This window comes from Hipposideros armiger, unplaced genomic scaffold (genome assembly GCF_001890085.2).
Source record: "Hipposideros armiger isolate ML-2016 unplaced genomic scaffold, ASM189008v1 scaffold_101, whole genome shotgun sequence".
NCBI lineage: Eukaryota > Metazoa > Chordata > Mammalia > Chiroptera > Hipposideridae > Hipposideros > Hipposideros armiger.
Window position 1 is genome coordinate 2,088,263 of NW_017731451.1, and position 17,708 is coordinate 2,105,970.

At 39.1% G+C, this 17,708-nt stretch overlaps 1 protein-coding gene across 4 annotated transcripts in view; it reads left to right on the plus strand.

Moving 5' to 3' along the window:
• The window catches only part of LAMA4 (laminin subunit alpha 4), a 138,141-nt gene that overhangs the window by 41,771 nt on the left and 78,662 nt on the right, over window positions 1-17,708 (plus strand). For all 4 annotated transcript variants that reach the window (XM_019646366.1, XM_019646365.1, XM_019646364.1 and 1 more), the window contains exons 4-5: window positions 4,152-4,276; window positions 9,968-10,048. In XM_019646366.1, coding sequence (XP_019501911.1) covers window positions 4,152-4,276; window positions 9,968-10,048 — 206 coding nt within the window. The remainder of the gene's footprint in view (window positions 1-4,151; window positions 4,277-9,967; window positions 10,049-17,708) is intronic.

A 17,708-nucleotide genomic window follows, 5' to 3' on the forward strand; every position in this document is an offset into this window, starting at 1 on the left:
CAAAACAACAGCAACTTGTCTGTTCCCCTTCCCCCAATTCCCCAGCACTGTTCCCATCCCCCCAATTCCCCAATAAAAAATCTTTAAAAAAAAAACAACACCCAATTGAGGCATCCACCTTTCTAAAATCACTCAGAAGTTTCTACTGCAGCCCCACTGAGCTTCTCTCTGCCACCTAAACTCACTCTGTACTCTCCTACTCTGTGTCTGAATTTGTGTTCCCCTGTTCTCTGCCTGAAAGTTCTCACTCATCCTTCAAGGCCTAGTTCAAATGTCACCACCTCTATTAAGCTTCTCTGGCTTTCTCAGGAAGAGTTAGGACCCTTCCCTTCTCTCCATCCCACAGCAGGAATGTACTTTATGCATACCTCAGTCAGAGCACCAGCACACTATGTTATGCTTTGTTTCTCTCTCTGTTTCCTTCACAAATCTGTGAGCTACTGAAAGGCAGGGACCACCTCTTCTTCATTTCAGTAACAGTCACATCTGTTACTTATTGTCTGTCATATCAGCTTAATCCAGGCTTGTTAAGTGAATGAATTAGTTAATAAAATAACTAACTTAAATGCAAACATCTTTCATTTTAAAATTTATGAGACACTTGGATCACTCTTCATTTCAATAAAATGTGCTTTCTGTTATGTTAAGGACTCAGGCTCAGATCCAATGCTGAGTAACTAGCAAGCAATGTTACCTATGCGAGGTGTTTCTCTCTAGATCCTTGCACTGGCGTTACTTGGGAGCTTGTTAGAAATGCAGACACATGGGCCATACCCCAGACGTCCTAAATCAGAGTCTGCATTTTCACAAGATGCCCAGGGCATTTGTGTAGACAGCGAAGTTTGAGAAGCACTGATCTAGATAGAGCAGCAGTTCTCAAGCATTTTGGTCTCACAAACCCTTTACACTCGTAAGAATTATTCAAGCTGCCAGAGTTTTTATTTGTGTGGCTATATCTATCTGTATTTTCCGCATTTGAAATTTAAAACTGAAAAACTTTTAATAATATTTTCCTATTCATTTATTTGAAAATAACAGTAATAAATCCATTGCATCTTAACATTTATAATACGTTTTTATAAAATATAAACGTATTTTACAAATTGAAAATACATTTAATGTTTGGTTTAATAGAAGGCAGCTGGATCGCATATGTGCCTCTGCATCAATCTGTGGTGATACCTTGTGTCATAGCCTCAGGGGAACTCTACCTTACACATATGAGAAAATTAGGGTGCAAGAGAAAAATAAAATCTTAGTTTATTATGAATGTAGCTTTCACCTCCCTGGACATGCTTTGAGAACCACGTATCCAGAATGACCATCGTCTTACACAAAGAATGTGACAAACCACATGAAGGCTTATTGATCCTTTCAAGCCTTCTTCCTATATTATGCTGCTGCTGTAGCCACATCAGGAAGAGACATCATGTGAAGGAGCTATAGCTGGTGCCCAAATGCTATTCCTAAAACTTATCTGCAATAGATTGTCTGCATGTAGTTTTCTTCACCACTGGCCAAAGATGCAGAATACATTTTTTCAGTTTTCAATGAGGTCACTTGTATTTAAAAATAAACTCTTCTCCTTCAACATATTTATTAATTATTGTCATTTTTTTTGTTCCCTCTTTTCTAAATGGCAGAACATTGAAGGTAAAGGGATATTTGCGATCTCAAAGTACAAGATTTTCAGAGCTAGAAGAAAACCTGCAGGCCATCTAGTACAGATCCTCATTTTACAGATAGGGAATAGAAGCTCAGAAAGGTCAAGTGACTTGCTCAAAGTTGACCAGCTAGAAAATGGAAGAGATAATCCCTGCCTCCAGCACTTTCTCTGTCTATCTCCCAGAATGCACATCAATGCCTGTGAGGGAATTTCGTAACAAACCTTTTAAAAGGAGGCAGATGAGGAAAGCCCATGTTTGCACTCTGAACATGTAGAGGTCAGAGATATTTGGTGGCTTTGCTCTTGAGGGTAATTGCTCCCTGTGGCTGCCATGGCAGAAGTAGAGCCCTGACAAGGAAGCCAAAGCATCTGTTGAGCCATAAGGGGACAAAATTTGGAATTAGCTCATTTTTGCAACTTAATAGGCACTTCAGGCACGAAGAATGGCCTGCACAGATGGTCTTCGTCTGTCCAACAAGGACTCAGACAAATTTGACACCAGTCTATGTGTAGCCCCGCCAGATTGCTTATGGCTTAGATTCCTGGGAGCTGGGCAAGGTCCATGGGCTTTCCTTGGGATAAGAGATTGCCACAGTTTTTAGCTGGCTTTGAATACATGTTAATTTCCTCTATTTGCTCCAGACACTAATTGACTAATTTCACCCTTTTCCACTTTTTCTTTCGTATTTTTTTCCCAACAAATAGTTATTGACAGCTTACTTAACACAAGACACAGTATTAAGAACCGTGAGAGAACTATGTTAATATCCTATTGTCTGCACATCATACTTTATTTTTCGGTTTCTCATTGATCTGTCAGGCAGTCTGAACTAAATTCCATTCAAACATAATTCCAACCTGGGACCAATAATGGCTGATCAAATGCCAAAAAAAGTGTACAACCAGGATAGCTTGTCACCCACAAGAGGATTCTTCTCTTTTAACTAGTGTGTGATACTTCATTTGAAGCTCAAACTGTTCATAAAATAATCTGAGACCTTCTACTACAGTAATTTTATGCCTCTTTGGGGAAAGGAGCCTTTTCTCTAAAACACAAGAGAAGCAGTAGAACGTGGCAACAAACAGCCTGGCCTCTGGAGCCAGATTGCCCGAGTCTGAATCTCGCTTTTGCCACCGACAATCTACATGACATTGGGCAATTTATTTAACCTCTCTGTGCCTCCATCTTTACATATGTAAAATGGGGGAGAAAATAGTAACTTACCTTCGAATTATTGTGAGAATTAAATAAGTTAATCCATGTAAAATGTTTAGAGCAGGGCCTCACTCTTCTTTTATTTTGAACCTCAATACAAAACATAAAGACAAAAGACCTCAAAGTTCAGCCTATTACTGCCCTATCTTGCCATCCCAAGTCTTCCTTCACAGAGCACTGTTTAGGAAAAAAGTTGTCCTGTGGAAGCTTCTATGCATTTTGTGTGTAATTCTCTTACTAAGGGAATTGCTCAAACAAGAGGGTGCTTCTTCAATGGCTTTCTAATTCTAACAGTATAATTTTTCACTGAAAACCCTATTCAACTTTATACTCTGATGAAAGTAAAGTTGAAAATACCATAGTGCTAATCGTGTTGACCAGTGCAATCCAGCCCAGCCCAGTTGGAGAAAAACTATCAGTGGACTGGCATCACTGCCTCTTATGGTATACTAGTCAGAAATTAACCCATCAAATGGACAAAGAGCTATGAGTACCTACTCCATTCGAGTTGATGGCAGTACAGTGGTGAAAGAACACAGGCTGGGAGTAGATGATAACAGTACAATGTGGGTAGTGGAAGGAGGAGAGAATCAGGAAGGAATTTCTAGAAGTTTTTGAGACCTGGTAAAGATCTTGAATGATGAACACGCATGCTAGGCAGAAGAATCAACCTTTTTGTGTGCTTTTTCTCCTAATTCCTCACAATAAGTGGAGAAATACAAATAAATCAGCTTACATTTTCTTGTATGTCACTGTTCAAAATATCAACTCATTATCAGAATATACTTTATCTAATTTCCACTCATTTGTGTCCAACAAATGGACACATTGTGTTCTTCCAAGCCCATAAATTCTTTAATTGTTCCCACTGTCATGGATAAGCACCAGGGTCATTTTATTTTTTCATTTTATATTTTTTCCAAGTCAGTAAGTTGATGTTTCTACAACATCCAGAGTTTGATCATTTTGATTATCATTCTGAATTAAAATAAGCAACTGATGAATAATCCTCTTGGCACACAAACTCTAAAGAGACCCATGCTGCTAATGCACACAGAGAAGTCCAGGATGAAGTTAAGCACCACTATATACACTTTCTAGCATTGACTGGGGCCAACGTGGGTTTTTTTGTTCACCAGTACTTATGCGCAGCATCTATTCTGTCAAGCCTGACATCCTCTATTCCTGAAGTATTGCTTGATCCCCAGATTTACAGTCTATAAAATGTCTTTTGTGCCTTTGTCAATTTTCCTACCTTTTGTCTTACAGCACTGCCGCCGGAACACAACTGGAGAGCACTGTGAGAAATGTCTAAATGGTTATATCGGAGATTCCATCAGGGGACCACCCCGTTTCTGCCAGCCATGCCCCTGTCCCCTGCCCCACGTGGCCAAGTAAGTGCTAAAGGAAGATGGTTCTTCTATTGCTTACCGTGCCCCCCCACCCCCGCCACCCTTTTTTTGACCCTATCCAGAGTTCTAAGGTTTTTCCACAGTCGAAACTGAGTACCTCATGTTGAGATGAGACTGGAAAAGATATAGGGAAGGTCTCTAACCGAAATACACTTTTAGAGAAGTTTAAGCCCTTGCAGTACAGGTAATGACTCTGTTCCCAAAGTATTAGGGTACATCATAAGACTACGCTGAAGTCTCCCAAGTTGTATAAGCAAGGCTAGTCTCATCTTTTCTTGGCTTTCCCTTGACCTAGAGAACACAACTGATAATGCCAACAAATTCATTATAATCCAGTATTTTCAGTAGTAGTGTTTCTTCTGACTCTCACAGAGTAGACATTCCCCTAAATGTGACAGCCAGCTAAGCTTTTCAATAAGAATTAGAACACAGATAAATAGAATGCATGCTTTAGGCTAATCAGCTCATAGAAGATTTCCAAGAAAATTAATTTTTAGTTCTGGTTATGTCTTGACCAGAGTGAAAAATTAAAGAGAGTAGAAATACATCTTAATGGAAATAATGGAATTCTTTTCAGGTACCTAATATGTATAAATCCACTAATCAAGTCATGATTAATCATTTTATTGGCTTCAAAATGACAGAATGTAAAGTTAAAGTGATGTGGTGGTGTTTGGTTTTCCAAATATCAGCCAGTTTTCCAAATTCTCTGATACCAACTGTGTGTCCTATAATCAATTCAATTCTGACACTAGCTACCTAGAGTTAATGTAGACCCCATATGTTCAGGGCTCAGTCCTACTTCAGTAGCCAGCCACAAATGGGGTCCCTAAGCTTTTCACATTTCTTCCTAGCTAACTACAAATTCAGGGGTTCCCTCAACCCAACTCAGGTTCAGTAATTTTCTAGAATGACTCACAGAAATCAGAAAAACACTGTACTTACAATTATTTTTATTATAAAAGATACAACTCAGGAACAGTCAAATGGAGATGTGTAGGGCGAGGTGTGGATGGAAGATGAGAGGAAACAGAGCTTCTTTGTACTTGCTCTTCAGGTGAACCACCCTCTCAGAAAATCAATGTGTTCACCAACCTGGAAGTGTCCCAAACCTTGTTGTTCAAGAGCTTTATCTAAGTTTCATTGCATAGTCATGATTGATTAAATCATTGGTGATTGAATTCAATCTTCAGCACCTCCTCACCAGTGGGAGGGGATGGTTTGAAAATTCCAACCCTCTATTCATGTGGTTCGTTCTTCTGGCAGACCAGCCTCCACCCAGAAGCTACTTAGGGGCCCATCAAGAGTCACTGCATTAGCATAAACTCAGGTTTGATTGAAAGGGACTCATGAATAACAAAAAGCAATATTGTCACTCAGGAAATTACAAAGATCTTAGGAGCTCTGTGTCAGGATAAGGGACAAAAAACAAATATATAAAATGCACACACACACACACACACACACACACACACACACACACACACAAAATGTGCCAAAAATGTATACACATTTTAAGAAAGGAAAAATCTATATTAAAATGGTAATGCTCAATATACACCAATAACAAAAGATGAATACAAGCCACATTTGACTTCTGCAATTACAGGGGTGCTCAAAGTGGTTACTATCAGCATCCAGACACTTTTGATTATGGCGAACTACTACTTGAGCAATATTGACCAAAGTGTCCACTTGTATACAGTTTTTTGGCACCCCCAGTATAGCACCTCTTATAATTGCAGAAGTCAAACGTAACTTGTATTCATCTTTTGTTATCAGTATATACTGAGTATTACAATTTTAATAGTTTATTTGTTTTTTAAAATGTGTATACATTTTTTTGGTACCCTGTGTGTATGTGTGTAAAATTATTTTTTAAATTATACCACAAGTGGAAAGAGTAATGAAAGTACTTTGGCACCTAATAGCTGTGTGATCTCAGACATGGTCTCACTTTCCATGGGATTCCAAAGGAGGCTCAATTCAGATCTTGGCTCCATTCATTCATTCCTTTACCTGCTCTCAGTTTTTTCCTTAGTAAAATCAAAGTTGGTATAAGATCTGCCTCATAGAGTTGGATTAAGATAATGTGTGTGGAGCATTTGGGTTGGTGCCCTACACATGGAAAGGTGTATGGTAAATGTTAGCTTTAGTAACACATACTTTATATTTTTTCTGACATTTGTATTCTGCTTACTCTATGTCAGGTACTATTGTAAGTGTTTGAATGTAATATTTAGTTAATAGCTGTTGTAAAAATTAAATTAAACAATGTATATAAAATAACTAAAAAAAGACCTGAATAACACACACACACAAACACACACACACACTTTCTTATAAAGAGAAAATATGACCACCAAATATCCCCCTATTTTTTTCCCTTAATTGAACACTAATATCAACTAACATTTCACCTAATAGGTTATGATTTATTCAAATTCTCTGATGGGTTCAACAGTCAGTGAAGGAGTCAGATGTTTTACAGCCCCATCTTTCTTTAGAAATCATTTAACTGCCTCAGCCCTTGCCTTGTGATTTTTCATGTCTGATGATATTAATAATGTGTGCAAAATGGATGGTACTGAGACTGAAAGCAGAGAAGTCAAACATTAAATGTTCTGTTATTTCCACTCAAGTGTGTCCTGATTTATGAGTTCCTTTTACCTCATCTAGGTGTGTTCTTTCATTATTCATTAATATTCTGCTCTCAAATATTAGTCTTAATCATATCTGATGAGATGTTTAGCAAGCTATTCTCTAACATGGTGTAGTTATTGTGTTAAATATATTTACCTCCAACTTCATAATAACAGGTTTCATTCATTTGTCCATATAAACAAAGGTGTTATATAGCAGCATCTGTTCAAAACAGGTTTATAAGGGTTGAACTCCATTTTCCTCAGGAACTAACTAAAGAATTCGACAGGCAGTCCCAAATGCTTCCTTCTAATTGTGTTGTCCAACTTTTGCACTTTTGCCCCATTATTAGGACAAGACTTCCTTATCTAAATTACCTGACAATTATGTCTTGAGATAAGAGACTTTTGGAACCTCCTTTCATGGACCAAGAAGCCTTGTCTACACACACTCAAAAGCATCTCTTAAGCACTTATGTGCCAGTCATGTACCAGTCACTGGTCACAGCAATGAATAAAGCAGTAAAAAAAAAAAACCTACCTTCATGAAGATAGCTCAAAATACAGCAGTATTGTGAAGCTCCTAAAGCAAATGATCTTTTACCCTTTGAGCTAGATTATCCAGTATTTCAGTTGATCGAGAAGCTATTCTGAAGGCTACGTAATTCTTTCAAATAATTGAAGCAGAAACATGCTAATTGAGTAGTAAGCGTCCTGCCTTGCAAGAGGAAACAGTTTCCACAGGCATCAAGGATCACCACTGCCACCCATGTTCTTTCTCTCTGTGTGTGAGTGGATCCAGGTTCAAAAGAGCAAGTGAAGGTCTAAGGGATTGTGCTCTGCAGTCCCATACATATTCACAGACATGAAAATTGGAGTCTCATTAGTATAGATTTGAAGTTGAAAAACCTACTGAAAATTAACACAAAAGCAAAAATACACCACCTATAAGAACATTACGTGGGAATGTGGAGGAATTGGGGAAGGTGTGAGAGATCTGCTTTCTCTTTAGTGGCAAATGTCAGAGTTAGTTCCTTGGAGGAAAAAAACTGACTGTAAAAATGGAGGTGGGTGGGAGGGGAGTAGGGTTATGGGTGAGATAGTGTGTGGTCACAGAACAGGACAAATTTGTCTGGATTCTATAAAGTTCTAGCTTTTGATCTGGCCTGATTATTGACTTCAGCTTTTTTAAAATGTATATTGCTACTTTCCATAAAAGTCACACTGCCAGGACTATTATTTGAACTCAGAAAGGCACCAAGTGTGGAATCTGAATTACACTTTAAAAGATCTGCTATTTAAACCTCCAGACCCAAGATTTGGATTTCCAGTCACAACAGCCACATCAGAAAGCAAGGAAACAATGCCTGAAAGAGTTTAGCACACAAACAGTGCTGTCTATTTTCCTTTAATATCCCTGAGGGTTTCCCAAGAGCAAAAGGCTTCCTTCCACTTAGAGAGAGTGCCATAGCTTTTAGTCTGGGCTGAGAAAGACCCAGTATTTTCATTTCCCTAGCCAAAAACAGACTTTACCTTAAGAAAAATATAAACAATCCTGATGAAAAACAAAAAGGAACCCTCAGTGGCTGGTACTGCCTCTGAGTCTTCCACCAAGGAGACCAATGGTCACGGAGCTATTCCCAGGGACCACTTGCACAGGATTCATTTATTTATTTTAGTGCTAGCCAGACATCCTCTATGTCTACTAGTAGCTATGGTAATTGCTCTCATTAAAGAAAATGTCATCTGTTTGAAACAGCAGGACATTAGCTCAAGGCAGATGACTCCAGACACCCGCAGATGTTTCAGTCCTTCAAGCCGTGGGCAGACTGCTGGGTGAAACATCTTCAAAGAAACATGCATGAGGGTTTGTGCATGTTTTGGACTCTTAAACTGACAGTGTTTCTTTAAGTAGGCTAAGGAATAAGAACAAGCAAAACTAAAGAGTAAAAGCCAAAGAAATGTGATTTTGTTGAAATGTTTTTAATCAAACTGCTAGAGAAAATAAATTGTGGGTATTGCCTTTCACTGAGAAGCACATATTGTTTCCTGACTGGTTTTATAAATGTCTTCAAACAAAGTGAACATATCCATTTGCTTTTCTCTGAAGACCATTAGGGTAAATATGCTGATGCATGCAGGAATGTGAGAGCAGCAGGTCACACTCCATTGATTATACAGTACCTAAACCAAAACTAATTTAAAAGTCTGCAAAAATTTTCACACCCACCTCACATGGATGGATTCATGTGTCAATGTAGAATTTTCCAAACATGTATAGAGTAATATCCCATTCCCCCTGCCTTAATAATTAAGATGGTTAGTTATTCTGCTGAGCCAATATTTTTATTACTTTTCTGTCCTATCTCCTAATTTTTATTATCTAAAAAAGAAGAACAAGAAGAAGAATCGAGAGAGGGAGGTTCCATGGACTAGAATCATTTTACCGTGGGTCCTCTTTCTTGCTTGAGTGCTTTGCGACTTTGATCAACTGAGTCTGGCCCTGCACCCTTTACTCCCCATCTTCAAAGTACTCATGAAAGAAATTAAGGTTCTGTTGAGATTATGTAGTTTAGAATTTGTTTATGAAGAGTGGAAGAGATTTAGTGCAGAAAAAAAAGGGGAAACTTACAAATGTATACACAGAAAGTGATGAAAATAAGAGGAAATTATATAAGTCTGAAATTTCAGGTAAAATTTGATTATTTCTGACTTTGAAATATGTGTTTTAGACTTGCATTAAATATATATCTGATGTTCTGGAAATTTCCACTGTTTCAAGTAAAAATAATGAAATGCCTCTATGGAAAAATAAGCAAGGTAGACCTGGGAAATGGTTTCACAAATGGAGTGGCATTTTCTGCCTGAGCCTGCCAGTCTAAGCTTTCATAAAGGAAGAGGATTTAATTTAAAGCAAATGACCTCACCCATTTGAACTTGAGGGGGACCAAAGTAGAGATGATCTAATCAAAAGCTAAGGTCTCTTCAGTGATGCATGGACTTGGCTTCTAATATTTTCTTACAATTCTAGTTTTGCAGAGTCCTGCTATAGGAAAAATGGAGCTGTTCGGTGTATTTGTAAAGAAAACTATGCTGGACCTAACTGTGAAAGGTAGGCTAATAAAATTTGCTATTTTCTATGTGGATCAAAGGACGCTTTCTGTTTCTTGCACTTATCAGCTCTACCATGCTCCCATTCAGTGGATCTTGAAGTGTATTCTTAAGACGGGGAGTGGGGGATCAAATTTTAGAACCTGGTGGGTAGCTTTTCCAAATCCTATGCCCCAGATACAGATATAACAACATGCTCCCTAGGGGTCCTGGCCAGGGCCCCATTTCAGAATAAATGGAGAGGGAAAGAAGAAGTGAGTATGTGTATTTTTAAAAGATTCTCTGGATGGTTTTGGTAACACGCCGCTCTCTCTCTCTTCATTATTGAGAACCAATAGTATAATTAATAGACAGACTGAGGCTTTCTTGGTAAATAAGAAGTGAAACCAATCCTCTATCAGAGCACTACATTGAAAGACATAGAAAAAAGCATGAATTTGTTATTTAATTCATTCTTTACACCATCTTCTCCCCCGAAAAGTAAACAAATTCCATGAATTTCTAAATCCCTGTTTGGTATTGATACCTAACACTCTTTTTTTTTAAGTTGCTCTGGGCTCTGCTCAAATAAGAAAGTCCTTGGTGTTAACTAAGAATGAGAGGCTTCCCACTGAATGGTCTTGGCAAGACATTTTCCATTCTCCCCACCTGTCAGCTGCTCACAGTTCTCCGTGATAAAATGGCTTTCACTAAAAAAAGATCTCACAGAGAGGTCTTCTTATTTTTAACACAAGTGGCATTAATGTTGACCTCAACATCGTGTGTAGGCAGCAGAATGATATGTGGGGCCACAAAGACAGAATGGGAAGAGCCAGGAGGGACGGGCCAGGCCTCTAGTCCAACATCTGCCCTGTGCTCACCTCACAACAGCACACTCCCGACTGCCCTGAGTGTGGCTCGCCAACTCCACCTGTGGCTCAAAATGTAAACCTTAAATTATAAGCCACTTCACTCCCAAAGGAAACACCTTTTATCTCTCAAAGAGTAGTTCTGGGACTCATAAAAGCCATAGTGCCTGTGGTATAGAAAAAATACCTATATTAGGGCATCGCTATTATGATTATTAACTGTGCAAAGTATGGATAATTCTTTCGCTAAATAGTTCTAGGATGTTTTTCTTTTTTTTCTTCTTTTTTGGCTGTAAGTGAAGAGGAGGAAAAGTGAAAGCTGAGGCCCCACTGGAATTTCATCTTTTAGGACGGACTGCTAGAGATGATCACTTTCAGTTGATTGACGTTTGTGACACACTCATTTTGTAGTATTTCCTTCCGTGGGACCCAGGAATATGAGGCACCTGATTTACTCATTTTCTGACTCAGTGGGCATCTGAGAGGATGGTTACTCAGCAGGGATGGAGTTTTTTCTCCTCAGTGTCTGAGGTGAAACTCAGTTTAATCTGATAAGAATTGAGCAGCTAATGGCTATTTAATGGCTCCCATAAGGGGAATTAATGGCCTAAGGGAGAGCTCTGCTGGCCAAATGCAAGGCCCCCCAGAAGTAGTCTCGGCCCCAAGGGCTCTGTCCTACAGAATCACACAGGGATGTGGTTGAAGGTTTTTGTCCGCAACAGTGGGGCCTCTGGCATGGGACAGCATGCCCACCTGGGGGGGCCCTGGCATGGGACAGCAAGGCTGGGTCCAATCTCGCGCTTATGCTGGACCTGCGTTGATAGGGTGGAAGAAAAAGCACTGGTATGGGAAGAAAAAATAGAGTGTTAAAAAGATTTAGTATCTGCCTGGCTGAGTTTGTTTCTCAGCCCTAGCCCTTTGTGATCTTCCTGGGCAAATTATTTAACCTCTAAGTGCCAAATTTCCACATCTCCAGAATGGAAAAAATGAAAATACCAACCTCACAGGAATGTTGTGAGGTGATATTGTCAAGCTTTAACTATGGCATCTGGCACTTAATAAATGCTCAATAAAAATTAACTGGTGACAATATGAGTCATTGTGGTCTTTGTCCAGTTTCCACCACTGGCATAAGGTATGCCTGGAACAAGAGGCTTACTTCCCTGAATCTAGTTTCCTTGGCTAGAAATTATGGCTTCGAAGTAAATCATGTCCTTTATTGATTGTTTCCTAAATCATCCTTGCTTTACATTCCTCATCTCTCAGCCTCATAACCACCCTAAGAGGAGGTTGTATTTTGTCATTTTGCAGATGAGGAAACTGAGGCTAAGGGAGACAATGGGACTTGTCTAAAGTCACATCACTGCTGTGTGAAGGAACCTGGATTTTCAGTTTAGCTTAAAAATCTGGACTCTTTCCCTGTCCCCATACAGTTTTCCCAAATGTCTTTCTGAGGGTCTTCTATTTTAAGTGTTGACAACTAATCAATTAGATGAGCCTGTGATATGCAGGAGAAAAATTGTTAACCTGTTACTAGATTCCCTTTGATAGGAGGCTGAATCCACAAAGGTGCTAGACGTAAGGGTCCTCTCTAAGGCCTCTCGTCTGCTTTGGGGCAGGACCACTTCGAGCAACTTCTCTTCTCCTCCCTCCTCTGTTCACCCTCCCTCACACTCTACACTTCTAAAGAGCTTGTACTGAGGTCTTTTACATCAAAAATTGACCTGACAATCCAGGGGATTCTTTCTCAAAGTGGAATTGACCACACAGCAGATTGGTGGAAGGGGTAGGGACACAGAAACATCTCAGACATGATCTATTGCTCATTATTCTCGATGAAAGTCAAGGTAGAGGAGGAGACAAACCTGAAAAAACCATCCATTGCAAGGCAGAAAAAAAGGAAATGTTGAATGGAAAGTCAAGCAAAGGCTCTTTAAGAGTGCAGTAGAAAGAGGGGCTGGATCATCTAAAAGGAGGTGGTCCCAGCTGTTTTTGATTTGTGCTTGACCCTGGAACTGAGAAGGGGTTTCTGTTTTCACTTTAACAGCCAAGATGTGAAGTTGTCCCAGTTAAATTTCATCTAATCCGTGTTTTCAGTATATTTGTGAACTTCAGCTTCTCCACAAGATCTTTTCAAAATAGACCGCTGATTTGAATGGGTATCTATTTCAAACAAAAACAAAAATTAGTCCAAACCAAGAACATTCTGGGTGTTTCTGTACTTTGAGATTATTTAATCAAGAGGCGGTTTTTAAATCTGACTGTGTGGCTATGTCCTGAAATCCTTTGGATCTCTGAGCCCTTCTCAAACCCCCTCTTTGCCCCACTGTAAAAGGACCTCTAGGGGTGAGGCCTGGGAACCCATATTTTGATTATGTAGAATTATATTGTCAGTCCTCTCACTGCCTTGTGAATTACTACTGTACCACACCCTTAATATTAAACATAATTTCTCAAACTGCATCTCAAGAAGCCCTGGTATCCTTGGAAATATTCAGGGAGGTTGATAGGTTCTCAGTGAATATTAATTTTCTGTCTAATTTCAGTGATAATCTTGAGAAAAAAGTTAATTGAACATGTTACGAACTCCCTGTCGTACCACTTTGTAATAAAGAGAGATCTGCCTCAGAGCTGAGGAGAAAATAATAGCCAATGGTGTGTCAATGGAACATTACAGACAACTGGAGGCTGGGTGGCACGATATCAAGGCAAACTGAGTCATCACATAGCACAGGGCCAGACACGCATGCTGAACTCAGGCAGCCCTCTATGACAAGGGGCTATTTGGTAGCAACAAGACATCAACCACTGTCTTGAATTAATACTGTTAATTTGAATTTGATTAGTTTTATAGTTTTGTTTATGTTTTATTTGGACAATTTATCTTGGTTTTCAAGATGTATAAAAGCCACAGACATAAGGAGTTTCTACCTAGTTTTATGTCTGAAATATTTAAATATTTAAAGGTAATTCAGATGAACATGAGAAGAGGTATTCTATGAAAATGTTTTTCATTTCACAGGGATTCATACTACATACAAGTTTGAGAAACATTGGTCTAAAGCATAAAACATAACCCTCTTATTTTACCATGTGAAACAGCTCAAACACACCTGTCTTCACAGTAAAGCTGATGTTTCTTCACCTGCTCTGGCCCCTGCCTGTCTCACCCCAAAGTCATTTTCCCACCTCACAATTTAAATTCCACATGTTGGCCCTGTTGCTCCCCAAATCCACTAGATCAACTGTAGAACTTACCACCTTGTATTATGATAATAATAATAAAAATAGTAACTAACATTTGCTGAGTGCTTACTCTCTGTCAGGCACTTTTGTAAGCACTTTATATATAATGATACATTTCAGTCTAAAGATAAAATCCTATGAGATCATTTTCATCCTTATTTACAGTAGAAGAAAGTGAGATCCAAAAAGGTGAAGACACTTGCCCCAAATCACACAATTTTTAAAAATCTGTACCATTAAGCTATAAGTTTTTCAACAGAAGTAGCATCTTACTCATTTCTCTATATACTCTTCCCCCATCACAGTATCTGGCACATGGTAGACACTCAGTTGAATTTGTTTCAGTAATACTTTTTCTTTTTTACTAAAAACAACAGTACTCTTAATGTTCCTTTAAAAAGGCACTAGGTAGTGACAAGTCAGTCATTTCTTCCCCCATTTGACCTCTCAATTCCCAACCCATGCCAGAAAAATGGACAAGCGTGACCCAGAATTGAGTGAGTCAAGTCACTGCCCTCTGGCTAAATGGAGGTTGCAAATAGAAATTATCATCTGATTTAAATAACTATAAAATGCACAACCTTATAGACAGGGGTTTTGCAATTCTCGTCTCAGTGTGATCTTTCCTCTGCTCCTAAGTAGTACATTTTAAAGATGAGAAGCCTGAGACTCAGAGACGTGCGAGGGCTTTAATCTAAGATCATACAATTATTTAGCAGTAAACCTGACACTAAAACCCAGGACCCTCCACATTCAATCCAATGTTTTTAGTTAATGAATATATATGATCTCAATGCCTCAGTATTCCACAATGTCTCCCATGGCAACTTGAATAATATACCTTTATCCATTTAATTTTACAGTGGAGTGGGAGACATGCTAAGTCTGTATGAGGACTTATCACGTGGATCTTGTTACTTAAGAATAAGGAGAGAAGACTGGGGTAAATTAAAGCAAATCCAAGGGGACCTTACAACCCTAACAGGAAAGACATAACAGTGTCATCAGAGATAATGCTGATAACGGTAATAATGATGTTGAGGATGGCCTTGATGATAAAAAAGAATCAAGAGGAGGAAGAGGAAGAGAAAGCTAACATTTGTTAAGGCTTTTTATGATTCAGTGATTTAGTCTGATTCTTTCTGCAGAACTTTCAAATTTAAGCTCTTAACCCTGTTATCTGTATAAAATTCATCTTATGACTCTGTGCTCTGCCTTCTCCCACTTCTGGATTCTTGCCCTGTGAACTTAAATGGGTTACTTAACATTTCCCTAGCCTTATTTCCCTGTCTTTCATAGAGAAGTAGGGACTATTTATATGATACCTACTAGACAACAGGTACTTTTCACTTTCATCATTTAATTTAATCCCAATGGCAGCTACAGAGAAACATCTTCTGTGCCACCTGGGAGTTTTGGCATCTTTGATAAAGGCATTCACTGACAGTTATGTGGCCCTGGGAGAAGAAGCAGAGGAGAAAGAGAAAGGGAGAGCAAGAAAAGCTCTAAAATTTCCAAATACAATACTTAGTAAAAATTTAGTCTGATTTCCACAAAACATCTTTTTTTAAATCAATTTTGCCCAAATAATATGGTCACTAAATAAAATGACAAAATTCATATGCCATGGTTCTTTCATTTACACTGTAAATTTATTAACTCTATTTCGCCTGCATGAATCAAGTCACTAATAAAACTAGAAGTGAGATTATGGAATAAAAAAAAAAAAAAGGACCAAGCTACTGGGTACCAGAGCTCCAATGCTGACCCTAAATCCAACTACTGGTCCTTTTATATCCTTTCTTATTTCTTCTTTGAGGGCAGGAATTGAGTGCATTGATAGCATTTGATTATTTAACTATTATCATCACTAATTGATTAGGTAATCAATTAATGTCTGACTTGTAGAGTGGAAAGTACATTAAACTTGGAGTCTCATAATTGGTTTGAGCCCTGTAGCAATGAACAAATAGTTTAGCTTTTCCATGCACTAGTTTCCTTATTTAGAAAAGTAGAAAGTTGTAGGGGACTATGAGTAAGAAATCTTTGCATGCTCATTCTATAAAGTCTATAGGTTTAAAGTTTGGACAATGATTTCAGAGTTGCCTCTGAACCTACTACCAAAAGATGTTCTTGAAACTCAAAGTAGCTTTCCACTGTGATTGGGATCCTGACTGCAGAATAGAGAATTTGGTTTTTCTCTTGTGGAAGACCAGGGGACAACCTAATACAGTGGGGCAAACAAATACAGTGGAAATAAACAGAAAAGAAAGTAACTGGCATCTGGCTTCTGCAAGCTTGGGCAAGTCCCTTTATTACTGGATCTCCGGGTTCCTAGCTACACATTGCAGATCTGAGCCCTATTTCAATGAGCCTAAGAGTGTAACAGTCTCTGTCTGGTGAACTGCAGCAGAGGTTAGAAATTCAATCCAGCCACGTGTTCCAAGGGGAATGATTTATGATGGCTCAGGGGCCAGTAAATCAAAGGTGCAAAGAAATGAATATGAATAAAAAATTCATGGAACACTTCCTCTTGGGGGTGTCTCTTTGTAGGTTCTTATCTTTATAGACCTTGATTCCTAGAGTTCATATTATACATAATTATGCTTAATTCGTTTCCTGTACTTTCAGGGCATGGGGTACGTGTTTTTCCTCTTCCTGTTTCTCTGTGCCTTACATAAAATAGACATGAATTGTCCCTCTGTTGGATGAATTCACTCATTCATTTATAGCAGCAGCAATGTGGTCCAGGGTGGAGTGAAGGAAAGAACATGAGGGTCAGGAGGTCTGAGTCTTGCGCTGTGACTTCCCAGCTATGTGAGACTGGAAAACCAGTGGCCTCTCAACCTCAGAATGCCAGGCCTATATGGCCTACTTTCCAGGGTCCGTGGTAACTAAATAAACTCACCTAAATGAGATACAAGGCAAGTCAAAGTGTGTAAACACTGAGCATACACCATCATTACAACTACAGCAAAAAACTGAGACATAGGAATAAAGGCTGGAAGATCATATGCAAAATGTTAAACAAGGATTTTGTTAGGGTTGTAGGAGTACAGGTGTGATGTGTTTTTCATTTCTCTATTTCTCAAATGTTCTGAATTATTATTTTAATACTCCACATGGAAGCTTTTTCAAAATATAGTGTTTCATTACTCTGGCCATGTCTTACTCATTTCCTTGGAAATTCCTCCCTTCCTTTCCATTCCCAAGGCCAGCGCCCTCGCCCAGGCCACCCACACTCCACCCCGGTCTCCCTGCTCCAGCCTGCAGTGCGTCCTGTGCTCTGAAGCTAAGGCTGGCTTCCTTCGCCACTGCTTTCATCACACGCAAAAACCTTCCCTAGTTCTTTCTTTTTCTCTCTCATGTCAGAAATAACTCCTGTGCCTGCCCTTCAGTCCCATGATAGTGTGATTGCACATTCTTCCCAGCCACTCCCATCTCCAGTAAGCCAGTCTTCAACACTAGTTTAGGATCAGCAGAAAGGAGGCCATAGCCAGCCAGCAAACATGTGCAGTTTGGCTCATACGGTATTCTTACAAAGTTTGAGCCAACCTTTAAAAATTG